General features: G+C 65.8%; 1 protein-coding gene across 2 annotated transcripts; it reads left to right on the top strand.

The window, feature by feature from the left end:
• The first annotated feature begins 1,074 nt into the window (after positions 1-1,074).
• ZBTB7A (zinc finger and BTB domain containing 7A) lies at positions 1,075-16,562 on the top strand. 2 transcript variants are annotated; one of them, XM_030292185.1, is made up of 3 exons: positions 1,075-1,543; positions 10,935-12,214; positions 15,980-16,562. In XM_030292185.1, exons 2-3 carry the CDS (start codon positions 10,950-10,952, stop codon positions 16,476-16,478), a joined length of 1,764 nt encoding a protein of 587 aa, XP_030148045.1. In that variant the 5' UTR covers positions 1,075-1,543; positions 10,935-10,949; the 3' UTR covers positions 16,479-16,562. The 2 variants fall into 2 exon arrangements, with proteins under 2 accessions (XP_030148045.1, XP_030148052.1); XM_030292192.1 differs by lacking the exon at positions 1,075-1,543 and adding an exon at positions 2,639-2,805.
• Positions 16,563-21,265: the final 4,703 nt, after the last annotated feature.

Genomic DNA, 21,265 nt, shown 5'->3' with positions numbered 1-21,265 from the left:
GGGCCGGTAATGGTGGTGATAATGATGATAACAGTAAATAATAATGATTATAACGCGATTGGATGTTAGAATGGAGGTAAACAGGACCCGGGACAGAGCCAGCCACTCGAGAGGCGCTCGGTAAAAGGCGGCTATAAAGCAGGTGTCAGCCCTCTCCGTCCGAGGGAAGGAGGAAGGGGAAACTGAGGCCCAGAGCCCCTCGCGCGGCTGATCGCACCGGCCGGCCCTCCCCAGGCGCCTACTGTGTGCAGCGGGCAGCCGGCCGGGCCGGGTCAGGCCGTTCTCACCGCGCGGCCCCTCCTCCCCCTCCCCCGTGCCCCGCCGGACCTCTCCCACGACCGGGGAGGAAGTGGGAGAAATGGACAGGGAAAAAAGTCGGGCTGAGCCAACGCCTCCCCACTCCCCATCTCTGCCCCTCCGGAGCCACGCAGACCCTTGAGCGAGCGGCCCGCAGGACCCAGACGTCCGGGGCCCGGTCCCCGTCCAGCCCAGCGGCCCGCAGTTGGGTGGGGGAACTCGGAAAGCCGGGAAAACAACCGCCCAGCCCGCCCCTCGCCAACCCCTTCCCCCGCTACGCCCCTGGCGCAGCGGGCGGAGGCGACTCTTTTATATAATCGCGGGCAGGCAGGTTGGCTGTTTCATTTAGGGACCCGGGAGCCCAGCGGACCCAAGCCGTCAGTCGAAAACCCGCCCCCGGGTCCCTTCTGCGGCGGGGCAAACTGAGGCCCCGGGAGGGCCGGCGCCTGGCCCGGGGTCCCCGCTCCCTCGCCCCCCCCCTACCCCCAGCGGCCCAGGCCGCCGCGACCCACGCCCGCGTCGGTCCTCGCAGTGCGCACAGCCCTCCCCGCCCCCGCTGCCATCCTGCCACGCCCCGGGCGTCGGGGGCAAAGCCCGCGCCCCCCCCGCACCCGCCCCTGCGCAGAGGCTGGGGGCCTGTTTATCTGGAGGCCCCCACCCCCCTCCACCCCGGGGGGCCCGCTCCCCCCGCGCCCCGGGGAGCTCTGGGGCCAGATAAGCTGGCAAGCTGGCACGGCGCCGCGCAGCGGGGCGGAGAGGTCAGAGGAGGGGGGGCGCGCCGGGGGCGGGTTGGACCCCCCCCCCCCCACCAACTTGACAAAACCTAATAACAGCCCGGTCTCCCCGGCGCAGCGGGCGAAGCCCCACGGGAGGGCAGAGACGTGGCAAGAGGGGACCTGCCGAGCCTGTTCTGGCCTCCGAGGCCGGGGTGGGGGGGGCGGGCTGGGCGTGGGGGGGGGCCGGCGGCTGCGGCACCTTTAAGACAAGGGAGGACCCCTCTTGCCCTCGGAGAAACCAGGAAGGGAGTCGCGAGCATCATACGGGGCTTTGGCTGTACTGTACAGTTACTGTAGGGGCAGTGACGCCGCCGCCGCCGCCGGAGCGAGGGAGCGACGAGTGGAGAGCGCGAGAGGCGGAGAGCGAGAGACGCGGACCCCGGAGGCGAGCGGCCGAGGAGCCCAGTCCCAACTCCGGGCCCCGGCCCCTCGCGCCCCGGCCCGGCCCGGCCCCGGCCCGGCCGCGCGAGGTAAGTCAGCGCCCGGCGCGGCCCCCCGCACGGGGTGCAGGGCGGGGACGGGCCGGGGGCGCTGCGCCCACCTCTGCCCTCTCGGGAAGGGGAGATCCGGGAAGCCGCGGACGTTCCGCAAGTTTCAGAGGAGGGGGTGGTTGGCAGCTGCCCGGAGGCTGGGAGCGCCCTGGATCCCGAGCGCGGGGAGGGGGCGCCGCCCGGGAAGGGGGATTGGGGGCGAAGTGCATGGGCTTATGCCCCAGCCCCCCCCCCCCCCCCGCCCCAGTGCATGGCTTTTCGGGGATCCCAGACGCGCGGGGAGCGGGGGAGGGGAAGCGGGGCCGCATTGAGGGTGGGGGGGAACCGGCGTGGGGAGATAGGGGGGCGCGTCGCGTGCTAAGTTTGCAGCTAGGTACTGGGGGTGCTTTCGCCCCCCGGGGGCCTATTCGGTGCTGCGTGCATACGTTGGAGTTGGCCAGGATTGAGCTCCATGGGGGATGGGGGGGAGGGGGCTGAAAAAACAGGGAGGGGGGCTTTGCAAAGGAGGGGGAAGGGGTGGAGTGTCCCGGTGGGCGGGCGCGGCCGCGGGGGCTTCTGGACGCCGTAGTCCCTCCACCGCTTGCGACTGGCAGGTGGCAGGCGGCTGGGACTACAAGTCCCAGGGTGCCTCGCGCCGGCGGCCCGCCGCGGTCCGCGGGTAGGGGCGGTGCGGAGGAGGGGCGGTGAGCGGCGGGCCGGCGAACCAATGGGCGCGGACCGATCGCGCGGCGCGGCGCGGGGGCGGGCCGAGCCGGCCCGGAGGCGGGGCCTGAAGCCGGGCTCCCCTCGCCGGGGGCCGGTGGCGGTCCCCGGCTTCCGGCTGCGCGGCCCGCGGGCCGGCCCCCTCCCCGCCCCGGGGCCCCTCCCCGCCTGGTTGTGTAACCGTCCCCAGCCCCCCTCCCCTCGGCCCCCCGCCCCGGTAGGGGGGGGGGTCACCCACCCGGCGCTCCCCGGGGAGGGCGGCGGCCCCAGCGGCCGCGCGGCGCAAGCGAGCCCGGGGATGCGCGGCCTAGTGCAGGCCGGGCCCGGGCGTGGGGGAGGCGGGCGGGCGGACCCAGATCCGGGGTAATTTGCATCGCCCTCCCCCCAGCCCGGGTGGGGATTGGCCGCCGGCGGCGGGGGGTGGCGCGGGGCCAGGCTCACTGCCGCCTCCCGGCCCCTCGGAGGGAGCCAGCCCAGCCGCAGCCGCCGCCACCGCCGCCGCCGGGGCCGGGCCCCCTCGCCGCTGCCCCGGGAAGGAGGTAGGAGCCCCCCACGCGGGCGGTGCGGCGGGGGCCCGCGGGCCGGGGCGGGGGCCGCGCGCTGCGGCCGGGGCGGGGGAGGGGGCCGCTTCCTGCCCCCGCCCGGGCCTGACTCAGCCTTGGGTGGGGGGACAGGCCTGGCCCCTTGCCCCGCCCGCGCGGCCGCGCGGCTCCGGCCCCGGGGGAGGGGGCGGAGAGCACCCCTCTCCTCCCGCCCGCGCCCCCAAAGCGCGTGACCCCGTCTCCTCTGGCTCAGACCCCCCCCCTCCTTCCCCTTGACGCCACCACCACGTGCGAACCCTGAGTCCCGGCAGAGGAGGGGGTGAGCTGGTGGGATCCGGCCCCCTCCCTCGCCCTTCCTCCCTCCCTGGCTTGGGAACCAGCCCCCTCCCCCAGTCCCGGGCCTGGAACCAGGCAGGGGCCTGAACTGAGCGCCGGGGCCGGTGCACCCCCCCCTCCCCCGGGCACAGGCCTTTGCGGGTTCTGGGTGGCACTGCTGGCTGGGGAGCCCGGTGGACCGCAGCAAGAGACTGCTGTCCGACCTGGCTGGGGCACCCAGTGGGCGCCCACTAAATGTTTGGGGAATGCAGCCAGCAGTGGAGTGAGCCGGCAGGGGAGGCAGACAACTCCTCCCCCCACCCCCCCAAGCTGGGCGGCGGAAGTGAGAGAGGTGCTGGTGCCCCTTCCCCGGGTGTGCCCACCTGGTTCACCCATGGGTGGCAGGCTTCGTTTACTACGCACCCCCTCCCCCTGCCAGCTGCCTCCAGGAGCAGGGCCGGCTGGAGAGGGCATCCGGGATTCCATGTCAGCGCCCCCCCCCCCCCCCCCCCCCAACACGGCCAGGGCGTAACCCTGAGTGTGCCGCTCCCACACTGGGGGGGCCCTCCGCAGGACCAGCCGATCACTTCCTATTGGCAGAGCTGGTCTTGGGAGAGGTCCGGGGAGTCCAGGCCCGGCTCCGTGCAGGGGGCATTTTCCCCTGGGGGCCACCCCCGCTGGGGCCCCTAGAGCGCACCGGGCCTGGCACTTGTCGGCTGGGCTCGGGGCTCTGTTTACCGCCAGCCATCGCTGTGGAGACGGGAGCCTAGGGGAGAAGGGGGGGCAGGAGCCGGTGACTGGAAGAGCGGAGGCCTGGGATCCGCATGCCTAATGAGGGAAAGAGGAGCCAACGGGGACACTGAAATTTTAATTCGAGGGTCACTTTGGGGGGGTATTTATTATTCAGTTCTGATTGGCTGCGTGGTGGCCAGTCAGCACCCTGGCCCGGGCCGGGAGCCACGAGAAACTCTCAGCACAGGCCCTAGGAGAAGCAGCAGGGGGTGGCCGCAGGGAGCTGATGCGCCCTTTCCTCTGTGTGGGAGACTGAGGCCTGGCAGAGCCGGGTCTCATCCAGCGGGGAAGGTTCCTGAGGCCGTAGCAAGTACGCGTGTTTGCTTTTCCCTTCCTTTCTCTTCCTTGGGGCCCTCTGACCTATAGCTGGGTCAGGCTGGTGGCAGTCCCCTCTGCCACAGGAGGAAACCAAGGCTGGGAGGGGAGGCTAGACACGCGTGTGGGGACCCGGGGCAGGCAGGGGGGGTGGCTTACAGCAACCCTCGGAGCAGGTGCCGTGTTGGGCAGGGGAGACTGAGGCCCAGGGGGGAGCAGAGAGCAGCCCAAGGTCACCTAGCTGGGCCTGGGTCTGACCCTCATGGTCCTGCCTCCTGACTCACAAGACGAGTCTCCTCTCAGCTGAGGGGCACCCACCCACTTCTCTTCCTGGGGGCCTGGGGGCTGAGAGCCGGCATTTGTAGGCCAAATGGAGACTTCCTGGGGCTTATGAAACCCTGTGTCCAAAGAGGACAGCGAGGCTCAGAGAGGGCCAGCCAGGTGCCCAAGGTCACACAGCATGAGCCCCTTGTCCTCTCGCCTCCCCAGCCTTCTGTGGCAGGCACTTTTATGGCTCGCTAAGGCCTTTCCTGCCCTCTCTGAGCCACGGTCCCGCACCTTGGCCCCTGGAGACGGGCAGGGCTCTGGGTTTTATGACCCATTATACCCAAGATGACTGAGGTCACCTCGCTAAAGCTGAGACTCAGGGCCAGCCCCTCTGCAGCAGAGCTGGCCCGAGGTCTGCCGGGGTTTCGAATGACCCACTAGCTGCTGTGTGACCTTGGACAAGCCCCTTGGCCTTTTGGAGCCTGGGTGTCCCCCGCTGTAAATTGGGGTTACAGGGTTCTCCCTGGGTGGTCCTACCTGTGTCCTCTTTCCTGCCCTCCCTCATGGTGGGAGCACCTAGGTCAACTCAGGGCGCAACGGGGATTCTGCCGGAGTGTGTCGCCAGCCCCGCCACTTGAGACATGCAGAACCCCCTCACCTGTCACCTTGTGCTCCAGGCACCTGATGGACCATAAACCGCCCTGCAACAGCCCTGGGCAGCGGGGACCAGAGGAACAGGCTTGGGTGGGGGCCAGTGTGGTCCAGTCCCAGCCCAGCCCTCACCTCCACCTGAGGTCTCCTTGGGGAGGTCACCGCCCCTCTGCCAGCCTCAGTCTCGCCATCAGCCCAAACCTGTGGTCCTGAGGGTTTAGTCCCTGATTCCCCAGGAGACTTGGCTGAGCGACTGTCGTGCGGTGTCAGGGCCTGGGAGAGTGCTGCATCCCTGGTGACCAGGGGTTAGGGCCCCCCTGTCCTGAGTTCACAGATGTCAGCAGGACTCCAGTCCTGCCCCAGGCTCCCTCTGTGACCTCAGGCAAACCTCTCCCTTTTCTGAGGCAGAGGCAGCTCTGAGGGGGCGTGAGAATAAGCTGTCCTCGGCCCCAAGGCCTCCAGGGTAGGGGGTTCAGTCCCTTGCTGGTACCTGGGGGCAGTGTGGAGGAGGGGGGAGGAGCCTGGGAAGGACCAGTCGGGCAGTACAGAGCCAGTGGGCTTGTGTTGAAAGTGAGCTCTGCTGTGTGACCCTGGGCGAGTCACTTCCCTTCTCTGAGCCTCAGTTTCCTGACCCGTAAAGTGGGGCAGTGATTACAGACCTGTGAGGACCCCTGTCGAGATCAGGGTCGGGCCTGTTGAGGAGCAGCGCCTGCCCTCGGGGCCCAAGTCCTGAGTGGAGCCCCAAAGCGCGGAAGGGGCCCTGCTGAGAATCTGGCGCTTGTGAAGAGCCTGGCCAAAGGACTGGCCCCTCCATCTGTCCCCCCAGCAGGCTGTGAGCGGCCACTCGGTGGAAGTGTCCCCACCCACGCCTTTCTGGTTTAACTGGAAAACAAGGCCCCGTCCCACCTCCCATCAGGATGTGTTTGATGGGAGGGAGCTGGCGGGTTTGTGGGCACGGGACACAAGGCCCCAACGGGCCAGGCTCCCCCTCGTCTGGGCCCTCCAGGCTTAGCGATCCACCTGCCCGGGCTGGGGGTGGGGGGTGGGAGGTGCAGGCACCTCCTGGTAACAAGCAGGCCTCGGGGGAGGGAGGGAGAGGTCTGGACGAAAGAGAGGACAGCTTCGAGAGGCCAGCCAGGCCCCTTCTGGGCATTTTGTCCAAGCAGGTCCAGCCTGAGCAAGGGTGGGCTAGACCGTGCTGGGAATCTGTGAAGCCTGGCTTTGCTTACCCCCAGGTGATGGGAAGCTCATTCCTTCTAACTCCCCACGAGTGGCTCTGGCTTCCCGGGGCTTCCTCTTGGAAGCCGGTGACTGGTGTCAGGGCTGTTACTTCCTGACCCGAGACAGCCCTCGAGAGCGTGGGAATAGGGTGAGCCTCAGCCCCACCCACGAGTTGGGGGTCAGATGGGATCCCCGTGACCTCCTCGAAGCACCCCCCGCCCCCCAACTTCCCACCGGCCTGCAGCCTTCCTGCCTCTGGCCCTTTAAGGCCTGGGCAGGAAGCCCCTCCCCATTTAGGGCAATAAATGGACACATAAAATGGCCGAGGGCCTGCTTGCTGGTGTCTGGCCTGGCTGGAGGCCTGTGAGGACAGGCGGGCTGGCAGCCCGGCAGCCACCCTGGGCCGTTGGTGCCCCCCACTCCCTAATCGGGACGCTGCATTCCTGTCCCATTAAACCCCAGGCCGGGGACCGGGCCAGGCAGGGATTGGCACCAGGTCAGGGCGGGGTTACCCGTTGGGACCAACCTTGCAACACAGGCCGCTGGCCTGGGAGGGGGCGGGGGCGGCTGGGCGTGGGCCTGGCGACCGCACCTGGGCACCAGACTTGCTGTGTGACCTTGGGCCGGCCACCCACCCTCTCTGGGTCTGGTTTTCCCCTCCAGGTGAGGGCTCCTCGCCCCTGGCTTCCTCCTGGGGCCTCACCACATACTTCCTTGACACGCAGTAGGTGGGGAGGGGGCTGAATTCCTGGAGTCACATTCGGAGGTTAAGTTCAGAGTCCCCCCATCCGCAAGGAGGCCCGGGGGGGGGGGGCGGTCAGTAAGCAGCCTCACTGGGCCTTTGGGGACGCATGCCGGCACACAGTAGGTCCTCAGGCAGAGTTTGCTGAATAGGTGGGGCCGGGACCCTGGGCCTCAAGCAGCCCCAGTCCCCTTGGCACTTGTCATGACCTCCGAGGAAACTGAGGCACAGAGAGGCCCTGCCTCTTGCCCAGTGTCCTACAGCCTGGAAGTGGAGGACCTGGGATTTGGGCCCGGACTGCTGTGCACGGCACATAGTAGGTGTCAGAGGTCCCTTCTTTGGTTTCCTGTTCTACTCTGTGTCGGGGCCGGGGCGTGGGGGATAGACAGGCCTCAACCGCTCATTAAGCAACCCCCCCTCGCCCCCTCTTCCAGGAAGACAGCAGGTGGCAGTTACCTGCCCACCCCCTGCTGGCCACCCCCTCTCCCTCCCGAGAGTCTGGGGAGGGGGGAGAAGGAGGAGGCCCGCCCCAACCCTCACCTTGCCCCTGACCTTGGGAAGCACGGTAAATAGGGCCTCCTCCCCCTGTCCCTCTCCGGGGCGCCCACCTCCCGGCCTTTGCCTGTCCTGTTCTCCGCGCTCAGGATGCCCTTGCCACACCTGCTGCTCCTAGGGCCAGGCGGGGGCACTCCTGACCTGGCGCTGGGTCCCCGGCCTGGCCGCTGGTCTGCTGTGTGCCCTTGCCCAGGCCTCCTCACCTCTCTGAGCCTCTCCTCGTTCTGTAAAGCCCTGGGCTTACAGCGAGAAGGATGAAACGAGGTGCCAGTTAGCCCCCAATCGTCCAGGGCACACGGGAGGCCCCGGGGAGGGCTCCCGACAGGCCCGGGTTCTGCCGCCTTGGAAACCGTGCAGCAAATAAATGACCCTAGGTTAGCTCAGAGGTGGGACCGGGGGAGCGCGCCAGCCGGGTGGGCGGGGCTGGGTGTGGGCTCACTCCGCGCCTAGCTCTGTGGTCTTTGGTTCATCCGGTTTGCTGCGCCCCTACTGTGCGCCGGCGGCGGGGGTGGGGGGAGGGGGGGAGCCTGCTGAGGCCTGCCCCTCGGCCGGCCGCCGCCGAGTCAGCACCGAGCGCCCCGGAAATCCCATGGAGGCGGGGGCGGGGCTCTGATGAAAGATGGGCTGGGTGGGTGTGGGCCCGAGCTGTGAGGACCCTGGCCCTGGAGGGTGGGGACCTGGCCGGCGTGGGGGTGGGGCTTCCTGCAGGAGAGACGTTTCATTGGGTCGTCCTGACCGGGGCAGCCACCTGGCGTGGGGGCACCTACTGGGTGTCAGGTGCCGGCCGGGCCTCTTAGGGTGCAGGAGGCCACACGGCTGTCCTGGCGAGAAGATGCCGTGGCGCACAGTGGGTGTTCAGCAAACAGGTGCCTTGTAACTGCCGGGTCGCCCGCCTGACCCGCGCAGGGTTTTCTGCCTCTGCCTTAGAGGGAGGGGCCCCAAGGGGTGGGGGCAGTGGCCTGGGGTGTGGCACGCAGGTGGCGGGAGGGTGTGGGCCAGGTTGTCTGCAGACCCAGTTTAGTTTCCAGGCTGAGGGATGAGGCAAGGGCTTGCTGGGGGGGGGGGGGGTCTCTTAGGATTTCGTGGGGGAAACAGAGGCCCTGGCTGGAGGGGACAGAGACGTGGCCTTTGGACCTACGGGCCGCGCCACGCTGCAGGCTCGCCTGGCTGGTGGAGACCCAGACCCAGACCCAGGGCCCGGGCCGGCGCCGGGTGCCTGCTCCCCCAGCCGGCTGCAAACCGGAGCCCGAGCATCTTCATACTTCGGGCCGGGCTGCGCCAGCCCCCTTGCCCGGCAGGCGCGGTGCCCGTGGGAAGGCAGGGGTGGGGCAGCCTGGGGGGGCGGGGGGGGGAGGTGCTCCTGAATCCTCTGAACCATTGCAGGTTCGGACCTTGAGGCACCGGGGGGGGGGGGGGGGGGGGGAGGATGGCAAGCGGGGCCAGGGTGGCCATCTTGAGGCCTCGGTGGCCCGGATCAGAAGGGGGTGAGGAGGGCCGAGGCCAGTCTGATCCGGAGCCCATCTGCCCACTTGCTCCCCGGGGCCTGGGGCCAGACGGCAGATGGTGGCAGGGGGTGGGAGCCGCCACAGGGGCTCCTCCGAGGCTTCCGTGGCTGGGCCTCAGATGGGGTCGGGCGTTCCCCCCCCATCTCCTGCTCCCAACAGCCACATCTGAGCCTCCCCCCCCCCCCCCCCCCCGGCCCCACCACAGGCTGGCGGAACAGAGGGGGGAGCCGAGCAGCTGGTGTGGTCAGCGGGAAAGAGGGCGGGCCGCAGAGAGAGGCGTCCTGGGAAGTGTAGTGCCGGCCCGAGTGGCCACACAAAGGCCTCTGTGTGAGCCCCAGGGCCGGGGCCCTGCTCCCAGGGCGGCCCCGGGTCGGGACAGTCCCGGCCTGGCCTTGGGTCGGGCCAGACCAACCCCGGGGTCCCTTGCCAGGCTGGTCCACTCGAGGCGGGAGGGATGTGGGTTGGAGCTGGGTTGGGCTGCTCGGGCTCTGCCCGGGGGGCTGGGGGGTCCCGAGGCCCTTAGGCCAAGGAAGGCGCGGCCCCCCTCCCGGGAGATGTCTGGGGGCTCAGTCCTGAGAGCTGGGCAACCGGAGGAACGTGGGTTGTGTTGGGTGGCTTGGGGCAGCTGGGGGCTCCCCAGAGAGGGTGGAGGGGTGGGGACAGGAGCCAGAGGGTTGCACAAGCGCCCGAGTGGGTGGATGAGTCACAGCCCAGGGGAAGGCGGAAAAAGGGAGTGGGGGAGAGGGGCAGGACAGACGGAGTGTCCCCCACCGCTACCGCCAGCTTTTCCAAAGGCCTCTCTGTCCATTCGACAGATGGGGAGACTGAGGCCCTGGGCCGAACAGGGTGGCCAAGAGTTGGGGAGGAGCCGGGTGGGCATGAGGTGGACAGAAAGCCCCTACTTCTCCTCTGGGGGTTCAGCCTGGGTGGGCAGGGAAAAGGAGCCTCAGGCAGTCGTCCCCCCGCGCCCCTCCCCCCCCCCCCCCCCCCCGTGACTCTCTGCTGTGCCTGGGCCAAGCTGAGCTGCGTCGTCCTGGGGGCTCCGTGCTGGGGGCTCCGCGAGGCGCGGGAAGTGGCTTGTCGTGTGGCCACTGGCTCCGCCCCTCCAGGGCACGCCCACAGCCTGGTCCCTGGGTCTTGGCCTTACCCTTTCCTCCTGACTCGGAGCCTCGCTGGGAGGTCAGAGAGGCCCAGGGGCCAGGCAGGGACTGACGACCGGGTTGTCCCCCGGGTCACACATCCTAGGTTTGAGTCAGGGTACGGCTGAGGGGCCGTGGGCGTGGTTCTCCACCCGGAGCCCTGTTTTCTCCCCTCCACAGGGCAGACGGTGCTGCCTGCAGGGACTGCCGGGGGCTCGGGCATATGACAGCGCACAGTGGGTGCCTTGCATCACCGCCTCCTAGAGACGGTGCGGGCAGAAGCCAGCGCTCAGGTTCCTCAGGAAGCAAGGCATTTATCGAGCGCCTACTGTGTGCTCCCGTGCCGCCTCAAATCATCCCTTGGCCGGGCACTCTAGGGGGCCCTCTGGTGGAAGGGGGGGGGGGTGGTGTCAGGATCTGTCGCTCGAGCCCCCGGCGTGGGTTTTGCCCGTTGATAAGGCAGCACTGTACGTCCGCCTGCCCTGGTGCACAGCTGGGAAACTGAGGCTGGGGGTGGGGAGGGGGCGCCGCCTTCCGGGGGTCCCCAGCCCCGGCCGGTGCGCCCACCACCCCGCACCCTCACGATCACTACTCCCTCCCCCCCCCCCCCACCTGGCGCTGCAGGTCTCGGCGCGGAAGATGGCCGGCGGTGTGGACGGCCCCATCGGGATCCCGTTCCCTGACCACAGCAGCGACATCCTGAGCGGACTCAACGAGCAGCGGACGCAGGGCCTGCTGTGCGACGTGGTGATCCTGGTGGAGGGCCGGGAGTTCCCCACGCACCGCTCGGTGCTGGCGGCCTGCAGCCAGTACTTCAAGAAGCTGTTCACGTCGGGCGCCGTGGTAGACCAGCAGAACGTGTACGAGATCGACTTCGTCAGCGCCGAGGCCCTCACGGCCCTCATGGACTTCGCCTACACGGCCACGCTCACCGTCAGCACGGCCAACGTGGGCGACATCCTCAGCGCCGCCCGCCTGCTGGAGATCCCCGCCGTGAGCCACGTCTGCGCCGACCTCCTCGACCGGCAGATCCTGGCGGCCGACGCGGGCGCCGACGCCGGGCAGCTGGACCTCGTGGATCAGACCGACCAGCGGAACCTCCTCCGGGCCAAGGAGTACCTCGAATTCTTCCAGAGCAACCCCATGAACAGCCTGCCCCCCACCGCCGCCTTCCCCTGGTCTGCTTTTGGCACGTCCGACGAGGACTTGGACGCCACCAAGGAGGCCGTGGCCGCGGCCGTGGCCGCCGTGGCCGCCGGCGACTGCAATGGCTTGGACTTCTACGGGCCGGGGCCGCCGGCCGAGCGGCCCTCGGCCGGGGACGCGGACGAGGGCGACAGCAACCCGGGCCTGTGGCCGGAGCGGGACGAGGACGCCCCTGCCGGGGGCCTCTTCCCGCCGCCCGTGGCCCCGCCGGCCACCGCCACGCAGAACGGCCACTACGGCCGGGGTGGGGAGGAGGAAGCGGCCTCGCTGTCGGAGGCGGCCCCCGAGCCGGGCGACTCTCCGGGCTTCCTGTCGGGCGCGGCCGAGGACGGGGACGGGGACGGGCCCGACGCGGATGGGCTGGCGGCCAGCACGCTGCTGCAGCAGATGATGTCATCGGTGGGCCGGGCGGGGGCGGCGGCGGCGGCGGCGGCGGCGGGGGACAGCGACGACGAGTCGCGGGCGGACGACAAGGGCGTCGTGGACTACTACCTGAAGTACTTCAGCGGCGCCCACGACGGGGATGTTTACCCGGCCTGGTCGCAGAAGGTGGAAAAGAAGATCCGGGCCAAGGCCTTCCAGAAGTGCCCCATCTGCGAGAAGGTCATCCAGGGCGCCGGCAAGCTGCCGCGGCACATCCGGACCCACACCGGAGAGAAGCCCTATGAGTGCAACATCTGCAAAGTCCGATTCACCAGGTGAGCCGGTGCGCCGCGGGGCGGGGTGCAGCGGGCACGCCGGGACCCCCGCCCCCCCCCCCCCCCCCCCCCCCCCGCAGCACCGCTGTCCCCTCCAGGGATGGTGCTTTCTCTGTCTCGGGCGGGGGAGGGCTCGGGCACTCCCCAGGCTGAGCCCATAGGCCTCGGGGCCGGACCACGGGAGGCTCAGGCTCGAGGGAAGGCCCGGGAGTCGGGGGTGGGGGGCGTTCTTCTCCTCCGGACTGGAGGCCCTACGTTTGCCGTAGGGCGGGGGGAGCCGGGCTGCCTCCCTGAGTCTCCCAGGAGCCCCGGGGGACTCGCTCTACTCGGCCAGCATTTACGGAGCACCTGCTGGGTGCCAGGCCCTGTCCTAGGCCCCGGGGGACCCAGGAGTGGAGAGGCACGCCAGAATCCCCGTGCGGGCCATGGGGCGCGTGTGAGCTAAAACCACCGAGTTGAGAACGCAAGTTGGGAGCAGAGAACCAGGGAGGGGGCGGCGGCTGTTTTAAACAGAGAGCTGAGTCCCCGAGGAGGGCAGCGCCACTGCAAAGGCCCTGAGGCCAGTTCAGCTTGGGGGTCGCGGCGGCAGCAGGAGGGAAATGGACATGGGAGCCACGGGGTTTGGTCCCTAGGCAGGAGGAGTTGGAGGCCAGGCTAGGGGAATTTGTGATTGGGTCTTAAGAGTCCAGAGCTGGCTGGCTGGGCCCTGTGGGCCAGCCGGCGGCAGGGGGGGAGGGGGGGGCGCGGGGGGCTGGCGTGCAGGGGCCTGGCCAGGCTGGGTGACTCAGCATCACCCCCTACCCCCACCCGCCCTGGGGTTCCCCCAACCACGCCCACCCAGGCTGAAGAAAGAGGCCATTGTCCCAGCTTCCCGGCCCTGCCCCATGGGGACAGGATCTAGGGGCTGACCCCCGGCCCCTTCCCCACCAGGCCAGGAGGAGAGGGTGTGGCCCAGACTGCAGGGCTCGGGACCCTAAGCAGGGGGTAAAGGGTGCCAGCTGGGAGGTAGGAATCTAGTTGGGGGCCTGCCCCCCCCCCCATTTGGTGAGATTGGGGCGCTGTTAGTCTCGGGGGCTGCCTCTTCCTCCAGACAGGGGTCGTAAGGTGGCTGTGGGCCGTGCCCTCGGGGTCTCTGGGCCCAGGAGGGGCAGCTTTGTAGAGGCCCAGTAAGCCAGGATCTGGAGAGGTGAGCAGGGTGAGAAGGGGCCTGGGGCTCCCCTGACACTCCCCCCCCCCCCCCCCCCCGCCCCGGTCCCACACCCCTAATGACAGGCCTCAGGTGGCTTCATTCTGAACTGGAGTTCTCCTGGCTACCCCACCCTGACTCAGGCTGATTCTGTTTACCAGGCGGGGAAACTGAGGCAGGGAGCGCCACACCAGGCCGGGCCTCTACCCCCACGTGCCCACCTGGCTCCTCTTTGCCCCCAACCCAGGGCCCCAGCCCCCACGCCTTCCTCCAGGCCAGGGAGCCCGGGGGCCCCTGTGAGTCACACTAGAGAGTTGAGTAAGCGGGGCCTGTGGCAGCCGGGGCTATAATTACCCGGACCAGGGCTCGGGGTGACGAAACAGGCTGCTTCCACCCCCACCCCACCACCGGGCAGCCCCTGGCCCGCTGTGCAGCCTGGGACAGGTCGCTTTGCCTCTCTGAGCCTTAACTGGAGGAGTCTCTCTGCTCCTCAGTCGGAGTCCCTGCTGTCCCCTCTGGACCTGGCCCGCGCTGGGATCTGGACGGGACAAGCGGGAGACCGTGTTCGTAGACTCTGAGGAGGTGGAGGGAAGGGCGCTCCCTCGGGGCTAAGAGACCCGGGCGGTCCAGGGAACGAGGAGTTCACTGTGTCCCGAGTTCTGTTGACTCACGTGGGATTATAAGGCTGGAGAAGAGGCAGGGGTCTGGTTGCAAAGGGCCAGGCCTTGAACCTCAGGGCAATAGGGAGGCTTGAAAGGGTTAGAGCTCTGTGGGTGGTGCCAGAGGTAGGGACCTGGGGCTAGAAGAGCCTGGGGAGAACAAGTCTCTGAGGAGTGGGAAAGGCTTCCTGGAGGAGGAGGGACATTTGAGATGGGGCTTTGACGGATGCATAGGAGTTTGTCGGTCCCGGCACTGAGCATCGTGGTAGGTGTGAACAGTGAGAGGCCCAGGATGGCCGAGCCGTAGGGTGCAAGAGGCCGCAGCAAGGAACGGGTCAGAATGTGGCCAGGGTTCCGGACACCCAGGTCTCTGCCCCTGCCCTGTGGATTCCAGGCAGGAATCCTCTCCCACGGCTGGAGGCCAACCCAGCGATCACGTGAGTCACCTCTGTGATTTGACATCTTCCGGTAGGCGCGTTTTTTAAAAAGTGAAAGGAACAGGTGACAGTAACTCGAGTCGTGTTTGACGTCCATTTTTCTTGCGTTCAACGTGTCATCGGCGTACAGAGCTCTGAGCGAGCCAGTTTGCAGGACACGTTACGCGAACGAAGCCTTCAAGATCTGGGGCGCCTTTTGGACTTGGTGGCCCATCTCCGCTTGGACAGGCCACGTCGCGAGGGTTCGGGCCGCGTGTGAGAGCCGTGGCTGCTGTGTGAGACAGAGCAGCACCCGGACTGTCGTTGCTTTAGGGCTGATCCGTTGGCCAGCTTGGCTGGCTCCGCACCGTTCCCTGTGGGGCGAGATGGGCAGGCAGGCAGACAGATGAGGAACAAGGAAACTGGCACACAAACGAGAGTGAGAGGTGGTGGCCTGAGGGACGCGGGGTGGGTTGGGTGGAGTGCGAGGTGGGGAGGGGCCTGTCTGAGGAAGTGACGTCTGAGCTGGAAGTCAGATACGAAGGTCCGCTTAAAACGTGCTCCAGGCAGCAGGAACAGCATGTGCAAAGGTCCTGAAGTAGGCTTGTTAGTGAAGTAGCCTGTTGTAGTGACAGCCAGGAATCCAGCGCGGCCAGAGCAGAGAAAGACGGAGGTGCTGGGGGAGTTGACGGAGACTGGGGGCTGTGGGGTGGAGACCCTCTGTCCCAGAATGCAGGACTTTCGGTCTTAGAGACCAGGACAGCTGGCCACCCTCTCTGTTACCAAACACCCTGGCGTGTTGCCTCATGCCCTGTAGTATTTTCCAGCACCGGAAACAGGGTCTGGTATTCAGCAGGCACTCAGTAAATGCCTAGTGTTGTGAATGAATGCAGGTGCCACAGGCAGAACCCCCAGAGGGAAGCCCCATTATTTCCCTCCTTCTATGGATAAGAGAAAAGGGGTTCGGAGAGGTTCTGCCATTTGAGCGGTGGCGGGGGTGGGGGGGGGGAGTGCAAGGCGTTTTCCAGCCCCTGTGGGTGTCGCTTCCCCAGCGCAGAGGGCCCACATCTCGGGCCCACGTCTCGGGCCCACGGCCCCGGGTGCCCCGGTATTCCCGGGCTTGTCCCTCCTCGGGCGCGGAGGGCCCACGTCTCGGGCCCACGGCCCCGGGTGCCCCGGTATTCCCGGGCTTGTCCCTCCTCGGGCGCGGAGGGCCCACGTCTCGGGCCCACGGCCCCGGGTGCCCCGGTGTTCCCGGGCTTGTCCCTCCTCGGGCGCGGAGGGCCCACGTCTCGGGCCCACGGCCCCGGGTGCCCCGGTGTTCCCGGGCTTGTCCCTCCTCGGGCGCGGAGGGCCCACGTCTCGGGCCCACGGCCCCGGGTGCCCTGGTATTCCCGGGCTTGTCCCCACCCCTGCGCGGAGGGCCCACGTCTCCGGCCGTGGCCCGCGGGGCTCGGGGTGGTGCCGGCGCCCGCTGACCACCCCCCCTCCGCCCCGCCCACAGGCAGGACAAGCTCAAGGTGCACATGAGGAAGCACACGGGCGAGAAGCCGTACCTGTGTCAGCAGTGCGGGGCGGCCTTCGCGCACAACTACGACCTGAAGAACCACATGCGCGTGCACACCGGCCTGCGCCCCTACCAGTGTGACAGTTGCTGCAAGACCTTCGTGCGCTCCGACCACCTGCACAGACACCTCAAGAAGGACGGCTGCAACGGCGTCCCCTCGCGCCGCGGCCGCAAGCCCCGCGTGCGGGGCGGGGCGCTCGGGGGGCCCGACCCCTCCCCGGGGGCCGCCGCCCCGCCCGGCGCCGCGGCCCCGCCCGGCTCCCCCGACGGCCGGCGCAACGGCCAGGAGAAGCACTTTAAGGACGAGGACGAGGACGAGGACGAGGCCGGCGCTGAAGACCTGAGCAGGTTGAATGTAGCGGGTGCCGGCGGAGGGGGAGGCGACGGGGGCGCCGGGGCCACCGCCGACGGCAGCTTCGCGGCCGGACTTGCCTGAAAACCAAAAAGAGAAAACAGAAACCCGAGAGAGAGAGAGAGAGAGAGAGACAGAGAGAGAGAGAGAGAGAGAAAATCACCCACCACCCCCCCAAAAACACAAAAAAAGAAAATCTATCTATATACAGATATCTATATCTATATATATATATACAGATATATATATATGAGGCGCCACAGAATCTAGGGTAGTGCTTTTCTGAGATTTTTCTCCTTCATGATGTTCTCTCCCTCCGCGGGGACCCTCGCCCCCGCTCCGGCTCCCCGTACCCCCACCCCGCCGACGGGTTTCGGGGCTCGGTTTGGGGTTTTTGTGGGACATCTAGATTCTGAGCCCCCCGCCCCCCCCCCCCCCCCCCCCCGCCGCGGGGCACACCCAGCATGGAGTCTGGGGTCCCATCTGAGGCCTGGTCAGGGCCCCAGGCGCCAGGTGGGGGTGAGGGTGGCCGCGGGGGCTGGGGCACTGGGGTGGGCTTTTGTTTTCATCCCCTCGCTGGTTTCTATGAGTCTTTCAGACAAGACCTTAAATGATCTCTGTCCGCTGTGAGTGGACGTTAAAATGCACCCTGTCCCCACCCCCACCCTCCTTCCTCAGGGCACTTACTAAGTGGGGGTCTCCCCCCCCCACCTCCCTGCCTCCCGCTCCTGCCTGTGGTCCTGTATGTGTCCTGGCCGCTGTGACACAAATCTATTTATTTCCAGGCCCGGAGAGGGGAGTCGGGGGAGGGGGCGCCAGGGTGGCTCCCTGGGGGGGGGGGGGGGGGCCGCCGCCTCCCTTCACGGCACTTACACCCTGGCGGACCCCCCCCTCGGACCGCCGCTCAGGGCGCCCCGCCACCCCCCCCCCCCAGGCCGTGCTCCCCGACCCAGGCCACCCAGACCCCACGAGACGTTTGGAGATTCAAAACATTTTTGTCTTTACCCTCCCCTTAGCCCTCTCCCAAGTTTTTAAAGCACTTTTTAGATTTTTTTTTTTCTTTTCCTCCTTAAAAACAAAATTTATATATAGATATATATAGATATATATATATAAAATATACTTTCCTCAGAGGAGCAAAGCAACAGTGTGGGGTGGACGAGGCCAGAGCGGAGGGAGCCCAGGGTCTCGAGGTGGCAGGGAGGAGGGGAGAAGAGTCCAGACGTTCTCGTGTCACAAAAGCAATAAAGACAACATTTTACAAAATGAAAGGAAAAAAAAACAAAAAACCACAAAAAACACACAAAAAAAAGACAACCAACCACAAATAGAAGTCTTGGCACTTTGTAACAGAACGGGTACTATACTTTATCTTAATTCTTAATTTAAAAACATGTTTACAAGTTGCAACCAACTTCTATGAAAAGTCGAAAAGACAAAAAAAATAAAAAATAAAAAATAAAAGAGAGCGAGCGAGAGAGAGCGAGCGAGAGAGAGAGCAAAAAGAAATTCCTAAAAGTCAATTTATTTTTGTACAAAATAATAAAAAAAAAAACCCACCGCAGATGCAGAATCCACTTCTGTTCCCCGAGGTGAGAGGGGTCAGGAAGGCACGGGGGCGAGGTCTTCTGAGGTATTCGTGCTTTGACCTGGGGGCTTGCCTTGCAGGCAGGACCGTGGGGTTTTTTTGTGTTTCTGCCGTGTCCCCCCCCCCCACCCCCCTCCCATTCTGTCCCGTTTTGGTTCTGATTCGGAGGTGTCTCATCACCTGCCAGCCATACGATGGCCACCCGTGTCTGCGGGGACCCTCCTTACTGACTCCCCAGCTCAGGGATGGGCCCGAGAGAGGGCTGGCCTTCCAACCAGCTAGAGCAATCCAGTCCCCCCCCCCCGCCCGCCCCCTGCCCTCGCCCCTCGCCCACTTTGGGGCTCCCCGCCCTCCAGCATGGCCGCCCTTCCTTGTGGCCACCAAGGAGCCGCCATCTGGGACAGGTCAACCCCGTCGAGGTGGGTGGCGGGGCCCCACCTCCAGGGCCTTATATTCCCCCAGGCACCCCTCTTTTTATTCAAAGGCACTGACTGTAATCTGGGGGCTGGCACCCGCCTCCCCCCAGCCTCTGGCTCCCCAAAGGCCCGGTACTGACCGAGCCACAGGCCACGGACGGGGGCCAGGGCTGGGGAGACCGTGTTGCCAGAGGCCAGGGCACCCTCACCCCAACGCCCTCTCGCATATGCAATGCCTAGCGTGGGACCCTGTAAATAGACGCTCTGTCAAGCCGAGACCCTCCCCCATCAAAGCCCAAGGTGAGGGGTGCCCCTGCTCCCCCCCCCCCCCCGCTGCTGGCCCGTCTCCCTGTGCCCCTTTGCTCTGTGACAGACCCCGTCTTGTCTTTTTTTTTTTTTTTTTTTTTTTTAAAGGGAAGCTTTTTAAGAAGGCAACTTTCATCATTGTTTCTACAGGATACTATTCATCACCCCTCCCCCCGAGCCCGTCAGCCCCCCAAATGTCTCAGGACCCCCCCTCCTGAGGGGGGGTGGCAGGGGAGCCCAGGGCCGGGTGGCCTCCCTCACACCCCGGTGTCATAGAGTAAGCCCTTTTGGAGAACCATCTGTGGAGGCCAAGCAGAGAGCTCGAGCGCCCAGGCCAGGGACCCCCCCCACCCCACCCCAGCTGAGAGGTTCCCTGAGGGGACAGCCCTCTCCCCCCCCCATACACCCCCTCGCAATAAAACCAACTGAAAAATCACAGCTGTCGTCCTGGCCAGTGGGGGCGGCTGGACTCGGGGTGGGGGGGATCAAGGCCTCTGGGACTATGGCGGGGGCAAGGGCTGAATCCCCGCCGAGCACACTTTTAACACAGACTTCCTCGGGAATTGCACTAAACCCCTGCCCCTAGCTCTGAGCTCCGCTTCTGATCGCCCTGCCCACCCACTCCGCCTTAACCCCTGGCCCGCCCGCCCGTCCTAGGGGCCGCAGCGTCCGCATGGGCCCAGCGCCGGGACCCCGGCCCCTGACCCCGCGCAATCACATACTGTACATAGACGTGGATCGATTTTATTTTTATTCTTTAAATTAAGGTCGTGATCAAGTGTTGCCAAAGATACTGCTGAGTTCTCGCGTTTCAGGAAACAAACAAACAAAAAAAAAATATTTGAGGGGGAGCGTGCTGACTGGTCAGAAAGGACACAGCAAAACGTTTTTTTGTTTGGTTGTTTGGGGTTTTTTTTTTTTTGTTTTCTTTTTTTGGGGTGTTTTTTTTTTTTTTTTTAACTGCCTGGTACAAAAAAAAAAAAAAAAAAAGAAAAGAAAAACAAAGCGAAATTGTTATTTCCATCATCTTGGTGAAGTTGGGTGGATGTGTGTGCGCGTGTGTGCGAGAGTGAGGTCCGGGCCAGGGGCTCCGGGCAGGGTTGGGGGGGGAGCTCCTGGGGGGGGGGGCGGGGGGAGGTGTGTGCCGGAGGGCCTCCCCCAACACCCCCCGGAGCGGTCAGCTGGCCTGTGGGACCTAGGAGAGAGAGGCTAACACCCTTGCTACTTCTCCCTGCCTAGCACCCCCCCCCCACCCTGACCCCACCTTTTGAGATTAAGAAAAAAAAAAAAAAGCAAAAAAACACTACAAAACAGAAAAAAAAAAAACAAAAACAAAACTTAAAACCCAGTGAATGTAAAGTTCCGGACCAGGCCCAGCCTGGCACGGGTGTGGGCCTGCGCCTCTCCGGGTTCCAGCAGGCCATACCAAAGTCGGCCCCCCCCTTGGGTGGCTTGCCCAGGAGACCCCCCTGTGGCCATCTCGTCGCCATTTGTACCTGGCTGTCCCTTTGCTTCCTTCCGGGGTTGGGGGGGGCGGTGGCGGGAGCGGGGGGGGGGGGCAGCAGCATTGGACACGTCGCGCATGGTGGGGTCGAGGCTGGGCCGGGCGGGGGGAGGGGCCCCCCAGGACCGAGGCAGTCCAGGCAGCCGGGATTGTAGGAGGCCAGACAGAGTGAAAGGAAAAGCAGGACAAAAAATTTAAAACAGAAAAAAAAAAAAAAAAAAAAAAAAAAAAAAAACAAAAATCCTATTTTTTGAGAAAGAAAGATATTTATATTTGCAGTTTTATTTTAAAAAGTTATTTAAGCTGAGGAAGCAGCCTTCCTGGAGGGCGGCTGGCGCAGGACGGGTCAGGGCCTGGGGGCTCGGGCGCCCCGGGAGCCATAACCTCAGAGTTCAGACTAGCTCGCACTAAGGACATAGATTTACACAGGGGGTGGGCAGGCAGGGCCAGGAGGTGGAGGGGCTGGGGAGACCCCCGTCCCGATGCCGGGGCTGCCTGGAGGCCATGGCCAGGGTTCCTGAGGCCCAGGGTCCCCCCCGCCCCTCCCAGGCCCAGATACAAGGTGCCTTGGACTTTGGGGGGCCGGGCCTGGTGAACGGGGTGGGGGGGGGGGCAGGGGCGGTGCCCGGGGGCACAGAGCACAGAGCAGACATTCCATAGACTGTATTTGAGAGTCTTTATAAAGTGTGGGAGATTTAAAAAAATCAATTGATAAAAATGCACTTTTGGGGGTGGGGGGGAGAAGCTTTAAAAGTAATAAAAACAAAAACAAAAAGACAAAAGATGAAAAACCAGACAAAAAAAAAATCATTTTTCTTGTACATAAAAAACCACTAAACGCAGCCTGTTACGACCGCTGCTGCCTCATTTGCCTGATTTTGATGTTCTTTGTGTTTTGTTTGGGGGAGGTGGGGAGCAGGGGACGGTGGGTGGGGGCTTGGGGGCCCCCTTCCCTGAGGGTCCGGGCTCACGCACCCACACCAGTCGGGGCCCCTGCGGTGACCTGGCCTCGGGGCTCCCGGGGTGGGCGGGTGTCCCCAGCATCGGCAGGCCCAGG

The sequence above is a fragment of the Lynx canadensis genome, chromosome A2 (assembly GCF_007474595.2).
Source record: "Lynx canadensis isolate LIC74 chromosome A2, mLynCan4.pri.v2, whole genome shotgun sequence".
Taxonomy (NCBI): domain Eukaryota; kingdom Metazoa; phylum Chordata; class Mammalia; order Carnivora; family Felidae; genus Lynx; species Lynx canadensis.
Note: the sequence above shows the minus strand (reverse complement) of the source record. Positions and strands in the feature narration are given on the sequence as shown.